A 21,046-nucleotide genomic window follows, 5' to 3' on the forward strand; every position below is an offset into this window, starting at 1 on the left:
TGAACCATCCAGAGAGCTTCAGCTACTGGGCAATATTGAAATGAAATGAATAAATAAAATACATACTTTTCCTTACTTGTGTTTTCTCTTTTCTTCTTTGCTTCCCCACCCTGTAGCCACCGGGAGGTCCTGTACACAGAAGCCAGAAGCGTCGGGAAACCTTGGTAAGACTGTCTAGAGGCATAGATTGCACCTGTGATAAGGTGTGATTAATTACTCCTATGTACCCTTTCACCTTGATGCTTGCAAATGACACCATGGGATTTTAATCTGCTTTGATAAGTGTGAGACATGCTCTATGTATTCATCACAATACAACCTTGACTTGGGGCATTTGCTGCTCTGCGTCAGGCAGCAAACTGTCTTGGGTCATCCTTGTGACCCAAGCCCCCCCATATTTATGGGATGGGGGGGCACAATTCCAGAAGACACCATCTCTCATGTTTTCCAACCCCTTCTGCCATTTTTTCTTTTCTTTTTTTTACCACAAGCAAATGGTTAAGGAGGGAAAAACAAAATACTGCACAATGCCTTTGGATTAGTAGCATTAGGTAGGCCAGATTGCAGCTCCCATAATCCCATAGCCAGCATAGAGTTGTTGTCTAACACATCTGAAGGGCTTGGGGAAGGCTGCCCAAGGGGATGTACAAAAAGGAGAAAGAACATTCCAGCACATTTTAAACAAACCAGATTAACAACCAAGCTGTCGCCAAGCAGAAGCAACCCCTTATCAAAAGCTAAAGGAACAGAAATGTCTTTACCACTTGTCTAAAACTGAGCAAAACAGAAAAGTGAAACAAATACAACAGAGCAGACAAAACCAACCCATTAAAATGCCTGAGTGAACAAACATTATTTTAAGCTGGCACCAAAACAATTGCAATGTTGTCACCAGTCATACCTCCATGGGGAGAGTATTCCACAATGGAGAAGGCTGTCTCCCTTGTTAACATATCATGCACCTGAGATAGTTGGAGAAGAGCTTCCCCCAACAATCTTAAATTATGGGCAGGCTGGTACAAGGAGAAGTGTTAAGAACATCAGAAGAGCCCTGCTGGATCAGACCAAGGGTCCATCTCATCCAGCATTCTGTTCACACAGTGGCCAACCAGTTGCCCATAGGAAACCCACAAGCAGGACATGAGTGCAACAGCACCCTTTCTGCCCATGTTCCCCAGCAACTGGTGTGCATAGGCATACAGCCTCTGATACTGGAGGTGGCATACAGCCATCAGGACCAGTAGCCACTGATAGCCTTCTTCTCCATGGAATTGTCCAATCCCCTTATAAAGCCATCCCATTTGGTGGCCATCACTACACCCTGTGGTAGCAAGTTCCACAGTTTAACTACGCACTGTGTGAAGAAGTCCTTCCTTTTATCTGTCCTGCATCTCCCATCAATCAGCTTCATGGAATGACCCCAGTTTCTAGGGTTTTGTGAGAGGGAGAAAAATGTCTCCCTCTCCACATTCTCCACACTGTGCTTAATTTTGTACACCTCTATCATGTCTCCCATTACCCTCCTTTTTTCCAAGCTAAACAAACCCAGCTGTTCTAACCTTCTCTCACAGGGGAGATGCTCCAGCCCCTTGATCATTTCAGTTGCCCTTTTCTGCACTTTTTCCAGCTTGATAATATCTCTTCTTTTTGGTGTGGTGACCAGAACTACACACAGTATTCCAAGTGTGGTCACACCATAGATTTGTATCAGGGCAGTATGATATTGGCAGTTTTATTCTCAATTCCTTCCCTATTTATGCCTAACACAGAGTTTGCCTTTTTTACAGCAGCTGTCCACTGGGTTGACATCTTCATTGAGCTGTCCACCACAGCCCCAAGATCTCTTTCCTCATCGGTCACCGCTAGCTCAGATCTCATCAGGCTATACTTGGGAATTTTTGCCCCAACGTGCATCACTTTACACTTGCTTACATTGAACCGCATTTGCCATTTTGATGCCCATTCTCCCAGCTTGGAGAGATCCTTTTGGAGTTCCTCACCATCCCTTTTTGTTTTCACCACCCTAAATAATTTGGTGTCATAATTTGGTGTTCCTGGAAATATTTGGGCCCCAAGCCATTTACCCAGAAAAACTGTAGATCTGTTAGCCTGGGGATTCACCAGTGGTGCAGTGGCTCACAGGGTCAAAGCCTTAGGAGATTTTCATTAGCAAGGATGATGCCATCATCTGCCACCCCCTAAGGCCCCCTGTTCCCTTACTAGCAAACTCCTAGTACCTTGGGGTGTATGTGTGTGGATATTGATTGATTGATTGCATTTATATCCCGCCTTCTTTCCTCTGGCAAAGAATCCAAGGCAGCTTACGTTCTCCTCCTCCTCCTCCTCCTCTCCATTTTATCCTCACAACAACAACCCTGTGAGATAGGTTGGGCTGAGAGTCTGTGACTGGCCCAAAGTCACCCAGCGAGCTTCCATGGCCGAGTGGGGACTAGAACCCAGATCTCCCAGCTCCCAATCCAACACTCTAGCCACTACACCATGCTGGATAGATTTTCCCAGAAACAATACCACAGTTGTGAGACATTGTTCTGAGCGATGTTGGCTGCTGCAAATTATTTAGGGGTGTCTTGGTCTTGAATGGCCAATGAAGACCCATTGGCTTTACAAAAGACCTGCTCCTGGTGGAGATGAAAACTGATAGAACTGGTTTGTGGATCTGGATCAACACAGCTGCATTTTTGGATTCCCTTTGGGGTTGTGGCTACAGGGACTGTCATGATAAGCGCCGGCCCTTCAAAAATGTACCACTATACCATCAGGATCCATCCAGGCTCATGGAAGGTTCTGAACTAATTTATCATTTATTTCTTACTACCAACAGCACCCAGGAAAATCAGGAGAATAAAAGACAAGGCCACAAGCAGACTTCAGAGACTACGTATCATGGGAAAACAGCAACCCTGCAGAGAACGCCAGAAGGAGGAAGCAGTCAGTGGTTGGCAGGAGAGGCTAAATCATTTGAACAACGGCAATGCGGTTAGATTAGTCTCCTACATAGAAGCCATGTCCAAAGAAGCTGCACTTAGGGTGCAATCCTATGCAGGCAGACAGAAAAAAGTCCTACAACAGCTAAGCTGGCAGGGGAATGCTGGGAGTTGTAGGACGTTTTTCTGTCTAGACCTGCATAGGATTGCGCCCTTAGGCATCTCATATTTGTAAAATAAATGTATTATTTTCCTCTGGTGTTCTCCTGATATGATTGCTGTTTGTTGGGGGTTTTGTTTTTGTTTTTTGCTGGTTCTGTTGCTGATTTTTATTGCTGGGTGTTGTTGTTTTTTTTGCTGTTTTATTGTGTTTTCATCACTCTTAATATGGTATTGATTTTATGTGTTTTGTTGCTGTGCCTAGGGATGTTGAAGAAATCTGCAACAGAACCAAATGAGTTCAGATTTTTATGAATCCAACCCTTGGATTCCACAGCAGTCCGGCTTTTCCCCTGTCAAGCAGATTCCGTGGACTTGCAGACCATTTTTCTAACCTTTGGGAATTTTGTACAAATTTCATCTTAGAAAATACGCAAAATAAAAAAAAACCCAGCCAAAAATGCGCATTTCCCCCATAGCCTAAATCATGAAAATGTGCAATGGGGGGGGGAATTGTGCATTTTGTGGGAATTTGCACATTTTTGTACCTGCAAATCTGCACAAATATGCATTTGTGCAAATGCAAATTTGTGGAAATTTGGAAACTAAAAAAAAAAAAAATCCATTTCCTTCAATGGGTGGATGATGGAATGAAAAGGCACCTGACAACCTGCAAAACACAGATGGAACAGATTTTACACAATCCATATCATCCCTATGTGGGCCGCCTTGGGAGGGCTTTATTTATTTATTTTAAATGAATTATTTTATTTTATTATTTTATTTTATTATTTTATTATTTTTAAATAAATTTATTTTAAATAAATAAATACAATCTCAAAAAAGAAAGAAAAAAAGATAAAGAAAGAAGAAAGAAAATTCCTGGGGAAATAATCATCATCTAGGGAAGGAGGAAATTTCACCGTACACATTGAGCAATGTCACGACTGTTACAGCAACACTCCTGGGAAATGGGCCACAAAGGAACTGTACTGACAGCCCTCCCAGTGGGTAAACCAGAGTTCCTTGTGGAGCTTAGAGAGTCCAGATTCTTGTTTAAAGGACTGGCCCTTTCCATGCTGGCTGGGGCAGAAATTACATCCAAGTTACACCAGGTGTGAGGATGTGCCCATTCATATCCTGGTTCACAATGTTGAGATGGCGACTGTAATAAAGTCCTGGGGTACCATGAGTGGTTTGGCTCTGGCCCGAAAGAACCCAGGAAAAGTACCGTTGCCTTTGTCCACATTCATCGTCAGGTCCTGGGTCACCTGACTCTCTGGTTTACTCATGTCCTAAGGGAGAGATGTGGACAGGTCTTCTTGGGGAGATGGTTGATTTAACCATCTCCTCCTCCAAAGCCACAGGATGGTATGCCCTGCTCTAGCTACATCCATCCCGCTTGGGGTTGCTTCACATGCAGAGAAAGGAAGAGCATGTTTCGCTTCATGTTCTCTGAATTTTGGGGCACTGTTTAGTTAACTGCGCATTAAAATTAACTGTGCCTGGAGAACTTCATGGATGCTGTGCAAAGGAGTGATAGGAGTCATGGTCCAGCACATCTGGACAGCACCAGGTTGCAGGAGTCTGGCTTATTCTATCAGGTATGGGAACCCTTCTTCTGTTGAGACCCACATTCTTTCAGGAATCATCTGTTGGGAGCGCCTTCATTTCTCTCTTTCTGCCATCCCTTTTTCTCTCCCCCAGCCCTTCCTCATCACCCAATGGGCTTCCAAGAGAGAAACAGGTTGGTCTTCCCAGATGTATTAGGGGTGGACAACTTGTGGGTCTCCAAGTGTTGTTTCACTGCAACTCCCATCAGCCCTAGCCAGCAGAGCCAATGGTGAAAGAGGCTGGGAGTTACAGTCCAAATCTGGAGGGCCACAAATTGCCAGCCCCATAGTAAGGGATTACTTTCAGTTTGTCCACCTATCATTTAAGTTCCAAGCCATGGTTGGTGTTCCAGGTGCCCAGGTAAACTCTGGTTTGTGTGGGTTTCCTCTCCCCCCCCACCCCCTTTCTCTGAGAATCCCTGGATGCTGTTCCAAATGGCAGCTTCCATGGACAATGCCTGGTGTGACACTCTGTATGTCAGTCACATCACCTCAGAATTGGTGGTTGCAGGGCAGTTGGGGTGGATCCAAAAGGAGTTTAGGAGGCCGGACCTATGATGAGAAAGGAGATGTGCAGAGAGAAAGAGGGGAGAAAAACACATGGCAATGGGAAGGAGATTATGATGGAACTAGCTAGCCTCCTTTGGGGAGGGTTCTCCAGTGGGCCGGGGCCATGACTGAGAAGACTCTGCTTTGTGGGCTCACCTGCTGCATTTCAGCCATTGGGGAGATCCTGCGTGGTGCAGGATCTCAGATGCTGAGCATCAAGTAATGTGGCTTCAGGATGAGTGACCTCAAAGGCGCCACTCTGGCAAAGTATTGCACAGCCTGTGTTCCTTTGGTTTGACTTGCTTGGGTCATCTGAAGATATTTGTTTCCCCTTCCATCACCATGTGCTTTTCTGAGGTCCATCTGATCTCTTGTCATAACACAGGCAGCATAACTCAAACCCGGCATGCTCAACCTCTTTCAGCCAGAGGGCCAAATTCAAATTTGGAGAAGCATTTAGGGGATGCATTCCATTAGTGGGTGGGGCCACAAATACAAAAAAAATGCCAGCATATTTTGGCTTAAAGCATTTCTTGCTGGGAACTAAGCCTTAGGAGAGATTTTAACCATTTAGAATAGGAAAAACACAAAAGCCAAGAAACCACTAAGCAATTGTTGGTAGGGGGAAAGGGGGTGGGACCAGGAGAAGGGGTGTGGCCATTTGGGGAACCCTGGAGGGCCAGATTGGGATTTCAGGTGGGCCAAATTTGTCCCATAGCCCTGAGGTTCAACAGCCCTGCTGTAAGTTGATTCATCATGGCTTGATTGTAATCCACTTTTTCCTCTGCCAGTCCCCCTTTATCTTTTTAAATTTGTATGCCATCTTACCTGATGAAGGATTTTGGAGTGCTCAAAAGCTTGCACGCTATTTTGTAACATTTAGTTGGCCTAATAAAGTTATTACCCAAATATGAATTCTGGAGTATTGTACATAATCTTTGCAACCAGTAGAGGGCGGTGATGTGATATTAGCCAGAAAACAGCTGTTAAAGGATAGATTTTTGTCCCATTAAATTGGATGGTGCTCTTACATTTCTTGTATTATTATCTTTTTGTGAGGAGAGGGGTCAGATCTCAATGATTCAGTAGAGCAGCCTTCACCAACCTGGTGCCTTCCAGATGTGTTGGATTTCAACTCCCATCATTCCCAGCCAGCATAGCCATTGGCTGTGGATGATGGGGATTGCAGTCCAACACATCTGGAAGGCGCCAGGTTGGCGAAGGGTGCAGTAGATGTTTCTTTCACTTTATCGTAGCAAGTCACTCCACTGTCTTTTCAGTTTTGACTGATGAGACACCCTCGGCGGGGGGCATATACACCATCTTGATGTCAGGGTGGACACTGAGCCCATAGAATCCCAGAGTAGTTCTGATGCTGAGGAAGAGCAGTCGCTCCTTCGGGAGAGGAGCACGCTCCTCTCCTGAAGGAGCAACTGCTCTTCCTCAGCACCAGAACTACTCTGGGATTCTATGGGCTCAGTGTCCACCCTGACACTTGAGATCTGTCAAGGATATAAGGTAGGAATCAGATATAATTATGGTTATTTATTTCAGGATGTCTATAAGATAAAACAACATATTAGGGAGAAACATTATTTTAAAAAGCAACAGACTTTTCCAGCTGTACTGTCTGCCAGTCCATTTCTGGGCCGGTTTCAAAGTGCTGGTATTAACATTCAAAGCCCTAAATCGGTTGGGGCCAGGTTATCTGAAGCATCGCCTCCTCCAACATGTGCCTTCCTGGACCCTAAGATCATCCTCGGCGGCCCTTCTCCTGGGAGCCCCCACCAAAAGTGAGGCTGGTGGCTACCAGAAGGAGGGCCTTTTCTGCTGTGGCCCCCCGGCTGTGGAATGAGCTCCCTAGAGAGGTTTGCCTGGCACCTACGTTGTTCTTCCAGCACCAGGTGAAGACCTTTTTATTCTCCCAGTATTTTAGCATTTTAGCTTCTTAATCTTTTAGCTCTGGTGTTTTAAATCTGTATTTTAAATCTATGCATTGCTGTGGTTAAGACACGGAACTGCAGACTGGAAGGTTGGCAGGACAGCAGTTCGAGACCCGAGTGCTGCATGACGGAGTGAGCTCCCATCTTCAGTCCCAGCTCCTGCCAACCTAGCAGTTCGAAAGCAAGAAATTGCAAGTAGATAAATAGGTACTGCTTCGGCAGGAAAGGTGACAGCGCTCCGTGCACCTCGGTGTTCAGTCATGCCGGCCACATGACCACGGAAGCGTCTTCGACAGCCCTGGCTCTTCGGCTTAGAAATGGAGATGAGCACCACCCCCTAGAGTCGGACACGACTGGTTGGGGACACCTTTACATTTACTGTTATATTGTGATTTTAAACTTTTATATTTTACATTGCTTTATGCTGCACTTTGTGCTTTTAATTTTTGTGAACCGCCCAGAGAGCTTCGGCTATTGGGCAGTATGTATGTGTGTGTGTGTGTGTGTGTGTATACATACACATACATACACACACACACATACAGACAGGCAGTTTATACACAGGTATAAGTAAAAATAAACGAACCAAAGAGCCATTGAAATCACTACCACAGTTTGAAAAAGAACAAATACCATAAAAGGCAAATCACAGTCCATTAAAAGCAGAAGAGCACCTGGCACTTGATAGCAAGGATGGCACCAATTGCACATTTCGGGGCCACCACTGACAAGTCCCTCTCTCTGGTAGCCACTTGGCTAACCTCAAAAGGTTGAGGAACCAGGAGAAGGGCTGCTGACCAAGATCTTCATGGCCTGGCAGATTCATGCAGGAAAAGGCAGCCCTTTAGATACCCATGTCCCAGTCCATTTGGGGCTTTCAGAATTTGGCCTGGAAACAAACCATTAGCCAGTGAAACTCTTGTAATATTTGCATAACATGCTCACTGAGTCCAGTCCCTGTTAACCAGGGGTGGGGAAACTCTTTTCGACCAAGGGCCAAATTCAATGTCAAAGAAGCTCCAGTGTGGGCAGGGCCAAAGGCACGGGGGTGGGACCAAAACCAAACAGTTTCCACTTATTGTAGCTTAAAGCTTCTACTGCCAGTCACTAAGCTGTATGAGAAGCATTTCAATCTTTCAGAATGGGTGAAAAACTGCACAAAAGCTCAGAGACCACCTAATGATTGGTGGCTGGGGAAAAGGGGGTGGGGTCAGTAGAAGGAGGTGTGGCCCTCTGTGGAATCCTGTGTGTGTGTGTGTGTGTGTGTGCGCGTGCGCGCAGATTTAGCCCTGAGGTCCCCCAACCCCACTGTTAACAGTCTGGCTAAAATGGGGTGTGTGTGAGGCAATGATGTCAATAGGCCACACCCACTTATGTCATCTGACCCATGGAAGGCCTGGTGAAGGCAATCCCCTCCCCCCAAATATTGTTCTGTGCCACTGATGTAGATGCTGAATCGCTTGGAGGACAAGTATAGATTCGAGCAGCTTTCTCCAACCTGGTGCCTTCCAGATGTTTTGGACTACAACTCCCAGGATTCCTGACCATTGGCCATGCTGGCTAGGGCTGATGAGAGTTGAAGTCCAAAGCATATGGAGGGCACCAGGCAGGCCAAGGCTGTACTAGAACCTTGTGGCACACCATAGCATTAGCCCAGCAGCCACGATGCCTTTGTTCCATCCCCTAGCACCACCTTCTGGAAAAGACCCATCAGATAGGAGTAGGACCACTGGAAAGCAGAGCATCCAACCTCCAACCCAGACCGTTGTTCCAGAAGGATGGTATCCAAAGGCCACTGACAGATCCAAAGAGAACTCCCCTTGTTGCTATCCTGGGCTGATCATCCACTGGGGTGACCAAGGACGTTTCAGTCCCCAAACTGGCCAGAAACTAGATTGAAATGAGTCTGGGAAATCCAGACTGGAAGCTCAATGGTCACAACCTTCTCTCATAACACTCATGGGGTTTCTACTCTCTCTTATATTAGTGGAACCTGGGTCATCCCATGAAGCTGAATGGGGGGAGATTCAGGGCAGGAAAAAGGAAGCACTTCTTCCAACCTAGGGGGGCACCAACTTGGATGGCATTAAAAGGGGATTAGATAAATTCCTGGAGAAGGCTTTCAATGGCTACTAGTCCTGATGGCTATGTGCTCCCTCCAGTATCAGAGGCAGTGTACCTATGTGCACTAGTTGCTGGGGAACATGATCAGGAGGGTGCTGTTGCATTCATGTCCTGCTTCTGGGCTTCCCATAGGGATCACTGTGGGAACAGAATCCTGGACTAGGGAGACATTTGGTCTGATCCAGCAAGGCTCTTCTTATGCAGAGCCTTGCTGGATGCACCTTCTTATGCACCTTGCCCACCCCAAAGGGGAGATTCACGACGGATGATGGTTAGCTAAATCATATAGGTCGGCAGAGGGCTCCTTCAGAACAGTCTCCATCAAAGCAGCATTGACTATGTACATACATCCTGGACCCAACCAGCTCTTCCCACGCAGCTTGCTTTTCACTGGGCCAAGCTGCACGTTGCATTAAATGCATTTTAACATTTCATGTAAGCTCAGTTATAAACAACAATTGCCACTGTGTGTACGCAAGTCGATTCGGATCAGGACCGTGGCATGGGTATGGGGTGGGTTTAACCCTTCCCTCTCCTGCTGTCACTCCAAGGGGGTGTGAGGAGGAAAGGGCAGTGCCTTTTGAAGGAACAAGAGCCCTTTGAAGGAGCTGGGGAAGCAAAGATCTCAGAAAGGAATGTATCTTGTATCATATAAGAGTGGAGAAATAAGCTGGGGGTGGGGGGGAGTGCGGCTAGGTCACAGGAACATAGGAAGCTGCCTTATACCGAGTCAGATCATAGGTCCATCTAGCCCAGTATTGTCAACACTGCCTGACAATACTGGCAGAGAAAGCCATCATCACTAATAGCTGACAGCAATGGCTTTCCAGGGTTTCAGGCAGGAATTATTGCTAGCCCTATCTGGAGATGCTGAAGATAGAACCTGGAAACTTCGGCATGCAAAGCTGTTCATTACTGCTGAGCTATGGCCCTCCCATAAGGCCCATTGGGGGCCTCGCTGCTTGCAGCCACAGGGGGAAGGATTTTTTTCTTGGGACAGTGGCAGGGGAGAGAAGGGTTGAAACCCCACTCCCCACAAGCTACTGCTTTGATCTAACCCCACCCCTGGCTCTGATACAAATTCCATCCTCCCCCCCCCCACCAACTGCAACTGCTGTTTAAAATTACACTTATATTAAATGCTAAAATGCATTGTTGTGTTTCTGTAAAACAGGAGTGGGAAACATGTGACCCACCAGATGTGGTTGGACTGCAACTCCCATCAGCTCTAGGCAGCTGAGCCAATGCTGAGGGATGCTGGGAGTTGCAACCCAACCACATCTGGAGAGCCACTGGTTGCCCACCCCTGGGGTAAAACCATGCACACGGCCTGATGTTCCTTGGAGGAAGGAAGGGCGGGATTTCATTGTCATAATAGGATGTTACGCTGCTCTAAGATTGTTAAACAGCCTACACAGTTGTTGGATTGCTACATACATGTAAGATATACATGACAGCCAGTGTGGTGTAGTGGCTAGAGCATTGGACTGGGAGTCGGGAGATCAGGGTTCTAGTCCCCACTCAGCCACAGAAGCTCACTGGGTGACTTTGGGCCAGTCACAGACTCTCAGCCCAACCCACCTCACAGGGTTGTTGTGAGGATAAAATGTTGGAGGGTTACGTACGCCGCCCTGGGTTCCTTAAAGAGGAAAAAAGGCAGGATATAAATGTAATAAAATAAATATGGCTGTGTATAGCAGAGGTAAGCAGACTTCAGGCTCTACAATGCCCCAATGTACCATGCTCAAAACTAAGGACTAAAGTGCTTCTGAGCACATATTTAACCCATGATTTATTTTTGAGAAACAGAACGGAGCTAAGAGCCCTTTCCCACAAAAATCAACTCCTGTTTTGTTTTGTTCCTTATGGGACGTTCTTTTTCATTTCAGCAGCCTAGTAAAGGGAAAACGCACACTTTTTGTTGTTGTCTCTACTGTTAGATAAATAGGATCAGAAACCTTTGCCGATCGACATCAACTCACCCAGAGATCTACCTTTTAGCCACTCTCGGCACACAGAATCCATGGGGGAGCACGGAAATTGTAATAAAATTGCTCAGCGCTAAACATGGGAGGGAAAGAAGCGTACTACTCCAACTTTAATCAAAACGAGCCTTGTTAGGAGTATATGGTTGTATATATACATATAACATCAAAGGACACCCTTCCTCCTCGGCCCCGCAACTGTCGAAAAGGAAGAACTGGAAGAAAGACGGCGTCCCTTGTCGAGTTTCAAGAGTTTTGGACATTGGAGGTGGGATTTGGGGCAACTCCGGGACAGCCAACAATGCCCCCATCGAGGCTCGTGCGGGCGCCCCCCCGCCCCCCGCTTTTTCTTTGTTCACACCCTACAGGGTGGTCAAACATGCCGCCGCCCCCATCGCTTTGCTTCGATGGACTTGCGGCGGCGTGGGCGAAAGGACCCATTTCCCCCAAATCCGCGCAATCAACGCGGAGCGCTGCCTGCCATCACCGCAGAGGGCTGGAGGAGCGCAGCCCCCCATCATCAGCCGCCGCCGCCGAGGACAGTTGACAAGGAAACCTCGCAGCCAAGCTTCCGCTGGCCGCTTTAAGCGAGAGCACCAAAGCGTGCGAGGACGACCGTCCCCGGGTCAACATTTGCATGGCCACGCCCCCGCCCCGCGACGGGAGGGGCCGGGCGAGGGCGGAGGCCCATGGAAACCCCGCGCGGCGCGCGGGCCGCCGGCCGCTTCCCCTTTAAGAAGAGAGCCTCCGGTCTCGCTCCTCGCTTTGCAAAATGTATCAAATCCGGTGGGCGGGGACGGGCTGGCCTTGCGCGGGCCAATGAGAGCGCGGGGTTTTCCGCGGGAGATCCGAATTTCGCGGCACGTAGTTTGGCGCTTAAAAAAAAAAAGCGAGAGAAGGAGGAACGGAAAGAGAAAGGGCTGGGCAGCCATCGGGTCCTCTCTTGTCCCAATCCGGATCCATCCTTGCCCCAGGCGGCTCCGGCAGCGCCCGGGACCCTTGCAGCAGCCCAGCCGGGAGCCCCCAGGAGCAGCGGCTGCCAGCATTGCAAGTTTGAAGAGCTCCATGCAAGGCGACGGCAGGGCCCCAGCGGGATCCAGGGCCCGGGCTGGGTGCTCGAGCGCTCCCCGGGTGGCTCTTCCGAAGCCCTCCGCCCTTGGGATCTAGACACTGGGGAGAAGGAGCGGGGGTCCGCCGGAGCGGAATCTCCTGGGTGCCCTTCTGCAAAAAAAGAAAAGGCACTCGGGGCTTTTGTTTCCAATCCTCCGGCTGCAGTTTTCCCAGCCACAAAAGCGGGGGGGGGGGGGGGGGGGATGTGCCAAGCCGATTTGTAACCTTGCAGCCAAACTGTCTGGGAAGCCTTTTTTTCCCTCTTTTTTTTTATTTAAGAAAAGTGCAACGTTTGTATGCTTTTTATTTTAAGCTCCGTGCAAAGCCCGCATCGTTTTAGAAAAGAAAAGCACTGGAGACATTCACTGGCTTGGGAGAGTTTAAAAAAAATGGGTTGGCCATCCTATGGCTCACACTCGGAGAAAAATAGGCTCTGAAAAGTTGCTTTGATGAAAAAGAGACTGGGGGTTGTATGCGCTGCTCCTCCCATCTTGTAGCTCTGCTGCTTCCTTTTTCTCTTTTTAAAGGATGAATTTGTAATCTCCCCCCTCTTTTTTAATTTGCATTGGAACGGATGATCCCGAGAAGCGTGCCAATGGCAGTCCTAAATGGCTAAGAGCCCCCTTTTCAATACACTTCTCAAGGCCTCTGCAAATCATAACCATCGCTTGGTTTTTACGCTCTTCCTAGCCCTTCTTGGCCTTTTGAAGACATCTCGGCCATGTTGAGGATCCCCAAAATAGGACCTTCGGCCCCTGGTCGGGGGGCCCCCTCGCTTGTTCCCCCTCAGCAGCAAAAGAAAGTCATGCCCGTGATAAGCTCTGCAGACCTGGTGACCTCCAACCTTGGCAGCCCTCAGATGCGTGCCGTCCCAGCTACCTACTTCACCCAGGTGTACCCCCAGACTGCTGTGGTCGCCCCACTGCCTCGGGGCAGCTGCCTTTATGCCACCCCTCATGGACCTGAGGTCAAAACCATGCGATCTGCCTCTACAGGAAAACTGCCGGTAATCTCTCTCTCTCCTTTGCCATTTTTCTCCTGTTGCCTTCTCACACCATGATTGCTTCTTTGATACCTGTGCTTTTTGTGGGTTGGATTTGTGGGGTAGCCCTGGGTTGTATCTGGCCGGGCAGCTCCAGAAACAGCTTGTGGTTCAGTAATAAGCTTCCTAGCAAAGGGCTCTACAGCCCTGGCTACCTTTTCAAAACCTGAGTTGGTGGGCTGGCGGGTGGGTGGGCTGGCAGGCAGCGTATTGGGGGTTTATGCTGCAGCATGAGGGAGGGGTGCAGAGGGAAGTTTCCCATGTTTCATGTCCTAAGATGTGAATCTCAATACATGGTGGCTCATGGGTTTCTCAACTTCCCTGTACTTTACCCCGCAAAGCTGGTATCTGCTTCCGCTTTTTGTTCTTGCAGAAATCGTGACTACATCCTATGAAATGCCATCTGTAAACTTATAAAAAGGAGCTTAATTCTGGTGGATGCTAAGGAGAAGAATTTCATGTTATAGAATTCCGGTCCAGCTACATGGCTGGTTTGATACATTTCCCCAGCATGCAATCCAAGTTCAGCCCAGAGCTCAAGTGGATCCATTTTCACAGGTCTTATTTCTGGCACCAAAAATCCCAAAATTGGCACCAAAAAATCCCAAAATTGGACAAGCACCACTCTCTCCTTCCATTTCCCCAAAGTTATGCCCTATGTTGACATGGCCTTTATGTGATTTGGGACCTTTGTGCATGAGTCAAGAGCCACACTAAGCTTGATGTCTCCTGTGGCAGAGGAACACGATGCTTATTGAACCAGGATTACTTGTGGTTGGGTGCTCCAAAATTCAGGAGTACTCCATGCTTTGGTGTGATGGAGGAAGGAGATGTCCTGCAAGAGAAGAACCGGTGATTTTCAGTCTGTGTTGGTCTGCCCATGTTTCTTTCTCTAGCCTGGCTTCCCACTCTTCTGAATCATGATTCCATTGATCAGAATCAAAATTGGAAACCTGGACAAGCTTGGCAGCTGCCAAGGGCCCATTGATGCATGAGCTGGGCTGTCCCCGCCCCCGCCCTTGGCTTGGATTTGCCAATCGGTAGGCAGACAGGAAGCTGTCATTTTTACATTCCCGCAATATCCTGGAACGATGGTACATCAGGGCATCGTAGGAACATCAAAACGGAAGGCAGCTCACAGGGCCTGCCAAGTCACAGTACCAGCAATTAGTCTGATGGGTGGAATGTGGGCATAAGAAGTGACTTGAAGGATTAGACCAAGCACCTATCTAGGCCAGCAGAGTTTCCCACAGTGGCCAACCAGATGCCCTGATGGGAAGTCCACAAGCACGACCTAAGGGTCTCTCTTTGTCTGTCTTTCCTAGCAACTGCTGTTTAGAGGCATACTGCCTCTGATCCTGGAGGTACATAGGAACATCAGAAGTTGTCTTATACGGAGTCAGACCTGTGGGCCATCTAGCCCAGTATTGTCGACATCGACTGGCGGCAGCGGCTCTCCAGGGTTTCAGGCAGGAGCTTTTCCAGCCCTGCCTGGAGATGCCGAGGACCAAACCTGGGACCTTTTGCGTGCAAAGCGCGTGCTCCACCACTCAGCACGGCCCATGTGGTTTAGTGACTCTACCCATGAGCCACACTTATGTCTAGTGCTTCCTCTGGCAGAGAAAGCCATCATCACTAGTAGCTACTGGTATGGCACATTCCGGGGACGCAGGGGGAAACCTTTTGCCTGGTTGCCACCCCTTCCTGGACAGCTTTTCTTTAGGCCCATGGGTGGGCGACCTTTGCCCATCCAGATGTTGGACAGCTCCAGTCATCCCTGACCATTGGCCATGCTGGCTGGGGCTGATGAGAGTTGGGCTCCAAGACCTTCTGGAGTGGCACGGGCTCCCTGCCTCTGCTTTAGACTCCTTTCTGAGTAAGAGTCCCCCCCACCCATCCAGAGGCACCCGTTCCCTGGTTTTCTGCCCAAGCCCCTGTTCTGAATGTGTTCCCCCCACTACAACTGGAAAAAGACTGTCCCAAAGTGGTAACTCATCCAGTAGGGTGAAGGCGGGGGGGGGGGGGAAGACAGGCTGCAACAGTGCCAACAGGGACCAGAAAAAATAGCTGCAAGGCTGGACGCCAAAGTCAAAAAGGACCAGCTGCACCACTTGAATTTCCAACGTGTTTCGACACTTGGTGTCTATCAAGGGAAAAACTTTTGGAGATTCTTTTGGAGGAGTCTCTCTCCTTTACTTCTTCCAAAGAAGGCTAAAAACCTTTCAGTCTTCTTTGGAAGAAGCAAGGGGGAGGGAATCCTCCGAAAGCATCTCCAAGAGTTTTTCCCTTGATAAAGACCAAGTGTCGAAAAGCATTGGGAATTCAGTTGGTGCAGCTGTTCCTTTTTGACTTTGGGGAGACAGGCTGCCCCACTCTGAAGGCAGGTGATGGTGCACTGCGCTTTGCGGGTGCTTGAATGATCCAGCTGCACCTGAATAAGAGGTGGGCCAAAATTACCCAACTGTAGGCTGGCTGGAAGGAGGTGATCCTCAAAGCTACAGAGAGGGAAGAGGCATAAGCATTCTGTGGGCAACTTACACGTTTCTGTGGGTAACTTTGGCCTTACGGGCACCTTTAAGGCAAGAGTGCGGAACCCCAGGCCCGGAGGCTGAATCTGGCCCTTTGGAGTTCCCCAGATGACCCCTTCCCCTGCCCCCCCCCCCCCAAAAAAAAACAGAGTTTGGAGATTTCCTGGCTTCTGTGCATTTTTTCCTCATAGGTTGAAATGCCTCTCCTAAGGCTTAGTAGCTAGCATAAGAACTTTAAGATAAGATACGCTGGTATTTTTTGTCTTTTGGCTCTGCCCCCTTGCCTTTGGCCCCACCCACCACTGGAACGCAGCTCCTGAGAGCTTCTCTGAAATGGAATGCGGCCCTCGGGCTGAAAGAGGTTCCACATCCCTGCTTTAATGGCTAAACAAATGTGTTCCTTGCAGCCCAATAATGTGCCGTGGTGCAGCTTGGGAATTACCATTCTAATGTTTGCCATCCGGGCTGATGTCATCCAAAGTCCTGTGCTATGAATGGCCATATCTGGCGACTGCAAACTCTTTCTGCGGTGCCAGTTGCAGGAACAGTTGCCAAACAAGACTCTTCCAAGAGGCCTGGCTCAGATGTCATTGGGAAGGGCCGTAGTTCAGTGGTAAGAGCACATGCTGGTTGGCCACAGTGTGAACAGAATGCAGGACTAGATGGACCCTTGGTCTGATCCAGCAGGGCTCTTCTGATGTTCTAATGGCTTCTAGTCTTGGTGGCTCTATGCTACCTCCAGTACCAGAGGCGGTGAGCCTATGTACACCAGTTGCTGGGGAATATAGGTGGGAGGGTGCTGTTGCGCTCATGCCCTGCTTGTGGGTTCCTGGTCGACAGCTGGTTGGCCACTGTGTGAACAGAATGCTGGACTAGATGGACCCTTGGTCTGATCCAGTAGGGCTCTTCTTATGTTCTTATGCTTTCTATGCAGAAGGTCCTAGGTTCAATCTCCAGTAGGGCTGAAAAAGAGCCTAGAGAGCTACTGCTAGTGTGGTATAGTGGTTAGAGTGTTGGACGAGGACTCGGGAGATCCGGATTCTAGTCCCCACTTGGCCATGAAGCTCATTGGGTGACTTTGGGCCAGTCACTGACTCTCAGCCTACCCTACCTCACAAGGTTGTTGTGAGGATAAAATGGAGAGGAGGAGGACCATATAAGCTGGTTTGGGTTCCTTGGATGAGGAAAAAGGGTGGGATATAAATGTAATGATAAATAACTAAAAATAAAATCAGTGTAGATTACATGGAGTTAGATGGATTATCATCCTGACTTGGTATAAGACAACTTCCTGTGTTCCTAAACCACAATACCTAGTTTGTTGTTACGTCCGAATTGGGTAAGCCATGGTTACAGCAAGCCATAGGTTACATCCAAACCAGTACTGGAATCTCTGCACAGACCATGGTTCCCAGTTCTGGGTTGGAGGCATGCTATTGATCTGCCTTCTGCAACCTGGTACACTCTAGATGTGTTGGACTACACCTCCCATCACCATAGTGGCTGTGGATAGTGGGGGAGTTGTAATCCAACACATCTGGAGGGCACGAGGATGGGGAAGGTTGCTATCGATTGTCATGGCATCTGAAAAGGACAACCCAGTTACTGTGAACCATGAACTCTGGGAGAGTGAGCCAGGAAGTCATTGGCGCATGAGAGGGGGTGTGCAAATCCAAGGTACGGACATCTTGTCTGAATGGGGCTGTGATGTGTAAACTGGCCCTAGGTGTATGCCTGGCTGTAGAAATGTGTGATACTGGTTACCTTTTGACATGACATACAGTTCTAACCTGTTGTGTTTAGGGGCAATGTGGTTCTGTTATGTACAAATTCTGATGTCACTGTAAGGATGGAAGGTGAACTTTGGGCCTAAGTTCACTCGGGTTGAGTCCCCAAACTGTCCCCTGCCCCCAGCTCAGCTGTGCGACGTGTGAAGTTAGAGTACCTCTGAGCATATACAGTACACCCCCCCCCCCCCCGAATAACTGCAACTGCCTTCCATATGCATAATTAGGTGTAAAGGCTTCCAGGGTAGGCTTCCTACCTATCCTTGGGTAGGCTTTAGCCTGCCACCTTTTGTCTTTTTAAAAAATGAATAAATACATAAAGCGGTAGACCGGAGGGATACATTCCATGTTGACAACTTTCGGTTTGCCTAAGCTTTAAAAAAGGGCTTTTTATAGATCATGGTTTTTAAAACACATTGGAAAAATGTCTAGCTGTCACTTGGCTTTTTGTGGGCTGTCAGAAGATCAAGAGTCAAACAAAAGGCCTATCGGATGGGCTGGGAGCATAATTTGGCCCTCTGGGGTTCCCCGGAAGGTGATGCGCCCTTCCCCTGGCCTCATCCCCTTTTGCCCAACCATGGATCGTTCGGTGATTTCCTGGCTTTTGTGCAGTTTTCCCCCATTCTAAAAAATAGAAAATTATTTATGTAATTCTTATGGCATATCCTGTGTTTTTTTTCCTCTTGCAAGGAACCCAAGGTGGCTTATATGATCCTCCTCCTCTCCCTTTTCTCCTCACAACAACCCTGTGAGGCAGGTTTAGCTGAGAGTCAGTGACTGGCCCACAGTCACCCAATGGGCTTCATTGCAGAGTGCGGGCTAGAACCTGGGTTTCCCCAGTCCTAGTCCAACACTCTAATCACTACACCACAGTGGCTGTCTCATAAGAACTGTCTTCTTGAAAGGAGGTTTCTGGCCTTCTCTTAGTTTTACCTCATCTTTTCTTAGTTTGTGCTAGCTTAACTATGTACAGGGAATATTTTTTACATGGGGGTAGAGGACAAGATATTACTCTCTACTTGCAACTAGGAGATGGTACAGTCCTCCCGCCTTGTCCTGTGGAGTGCGTGGAATGGCTCTCGGTCACTGTGCATTTCCCAGCACTACAACAGCAATATTTGAGGGCTATTGTGGAATGGCCATAGCTCAGGGGTAGAGCCTATGCCTTGCACAAAGAAGGTTCAATTCCCAGTGTATCCAGGTAGAGCTAGGAAAATCAGTGAGAAACCTTGGTAAACTGCTGCTAGCCAGTGCAGACAATACTGAGCTAGATAGACCAACTTCCAGTGTTCCTGATATTTGGTTGGCTGGAAAACATGATTTCCCCCCCTTCGTCTAGCAGTGTGGTTACAAATATGTCACAGGCTCCTATTGGCTAGTTCCAATGCCATCACTGGTAATGAGCAACAAAGTTTCCTCACCACCACCTGCCCATTACAGCCTTCTTTCCTGTGCCAACCAAATTGGTTGAAGGTTCTTTTTAAACACCAAGAAGTGGTGAACATGGGCAAAGCTACCTCTCTCTCCCTCCTTGATGCATTTTCAAAGTCTTCTTCCTGATTTTTTAGGACAGTGCAGGCGTCTCCTGTATAGCAGATCCTACAAGAGCTGGTATAGTGTAGCGGCTAAGAGATGGAAACCCGCCACCTTGGGTTTCTTAAAGAGGAAAAATGGTGGGATATAAGTGCAATAAATAAATAAAGCAAGGAATCGGGAAGTCCGCAGTTTGATTCTTGCGGGGCCGGCCCTACCACTAGGCAGCGTGAGGTGGCTGCCTCAGGCGGCAGATGTCGGGGAAGGGCAAGGAGCAGCGATGAGAGGTTGGAGGATAGTGTGCCACATGGCCTGCCCAGGATCCCCTGAGCTGGCCTGCTGCTCTCATGTGTGGTGGAGAATGCTGTCTAGTCCCTGGCCAGTGTTGAAGGAAGATTCAACTTGAGGTCTGATTGGCTTCTGTATGTGGAATGGGGGGCACCATCTTCGCTTCAGGCAGCAAAATGTCTTGGGCCAGCCAGCTCTTGAATCTTGCCTCAGTTGGGAAGTCACTAGGTGAACATAAGAGGAGGCCTGCTGGATCAGATCAGAGTCCTAACTACCTCGGCATCCTTTTCCCCATGGTGGCCAACCAATGGGATGCCTAAAAGCAGGACTTAGAATCACAGAGTTGGAAAGGGCCATTTAAGCCATCCTGCTCAGTGCAGGAATCCAGTATAAAGCATCCCTGGCAGATGTCTGTCCGGTCTTTGCTTGAATATCTCCTGAGCCCCTGCTCCCTAGGAACCCGCTCCAGAGTCCTGAGCTCCTCCCTCCCTCCAGAGCCCCTACCCCCTGTCTGGCTGCTCTGACCATTAGGGAGTTTTTCCTGATGTTCATCCGAAACCTACCTTCCTGTAACCTAAGCCCATTATTTCGTGTTTTACAGTCTTGGATGATAGGGAACAGGTTGCAGCTCTCTTCTGCATGGTCACCCTTTAGGTGCTTGAAAAATGGTCTCATATTTTCCCCTTCATGAGGACATGAGAAGAATAGCACCCTTCTGCTCATGTTCCTCAGCAACTCAGACATACTCCCTCCGATACCGGAGGCAACATAAAGCCATCATGGCTAGTAGCCACTCATAGCCTTCTCCTCCTCCATGGATTTGTCTAACTGCCCTCTAAAGCCATGCAAGTGGGTGGCCATCATGACATCTTGTGGTAGAAGATCCCTCTATAGCAGATCCTACAAGAGCTGGTATAGTGTGGTGGCTAAGAGATGGAGCAATGAAGCAGCAAGTCTCCAGTTTGAATCTTGCTGGGCCAGCCCTACCAGCCCTGCAAGAGAGCTTTGGCTATTGGGCAGTATAGAAATGCAATGAATAAAGAGTGAATTCCATAGTTTAACAATGTGGCGTGTCCTATCTGTCCTGAATCTCCTGTGTCATCTCCTGCCAGATGACGACCCCGGATTCTAGTATTATGAGAGAAGGAGAAAAACAACTGTTGTCTCCCCCTGCAATATTGGGGATAATTACACTGACTTACCTGACAGGGTTATTTTAACAAATTCATGGAGGAGAAGGCTATCAATGGCTACTAGTCTTGATGATTATATGCTGCCTCCAGTATCAGAGGCAGTATGCCTGTGTATACCAGTTGCTGGGGAACATGGGCAGGAGGGTGCTGTTGCACTCATGTCTTGCTCATGGATTTCCCATGGGCAGCTGGTTGGCCACTGTGTGAACTGAATGCTGGAGTAGATGGATGCTTGGTCTGATCCAGC

The 21,046-nt window shown here is 48.4% G+C and overlaps 2 protein-coding genes and 1 long non-coding RNA gene across 3 annotated transcripts in view; 2 read left to right on the top strand and 1 right to left on the bottom strand.

Moving 5' to 3' along the window:
- Nucleotides 1-12,485, top strand: part of CATSPER4 (cation channel sperm associated 4) — a 65,554-nt gene extending 53,069 nt beyond the window's left edge. Inside the window, exons 16-17 of the mRNA XM_084816350.1 lie at nucleotides 4,405-4,475; nucleotides 11,687-12,485. Coding sequence (XP_084672476.1) covers nucleotides 4,405-4,475; nucleotides 11,687-12,485 — 870 coding nt within the window. The remainder of the gene's footprint in view (nucleotides 1-4,404; nucleotides 4,476-11,686) is intronic.
- A 168-nt stretch (nucleotides 12,486-12,653) lies between these two features.
- The window catches only part of E2F2 (E2F transcription factor 2), a 59,050-nt gene continuing 50,657 nt past the window's right edge, over nucleotides 12,654-21,046 (top strand). Inside the window, exon 1 of the mRNA XM_084815716.1 lies at nucleotides 12,654-13,434. Coding sequence (XP_084671842.1) covers nucleotides 13,150-13,434 — 285 coding nt within the window. The 5' untranslated portion in view covers nucleotides 12,654-13,149. The remainder of the gene's footprint in view (nucleotides 13,435-21,046) is intronic.
- The window catches only part of LOC146338020 (uncharacterized), an 86,362-nt gene continuing 79,132 nt past the window's right edge, over nucleotides 13,817-21,046 (bottom strand). The window contains exon 4 of the long non-coding RNA XR_014785139.1: nucleotides 13,817-14,305. This is a non-coding gene — a long non-coding RNA (uncharacterized LOC146338020). The remainder of the gene's footprint in view (nucleotides 14,306-21,046) is intronic.

This window comes from Heloderma suspectum, chromosome 10 (assembly GCF_057233095.1).
Source record: "Heloderma suspectum isolate Gila_16-S chromosome 10, 16-S_ref, whole genome shotgun sequence".
In the NCBI taxonomy this organism is placed as follows: domain Eukaryota; kingdom Metazoa; phylum Chordata; class Lepidosauria; order Squamata; family Helodermatidae; genus Heloderma; species Heloderma suspectum.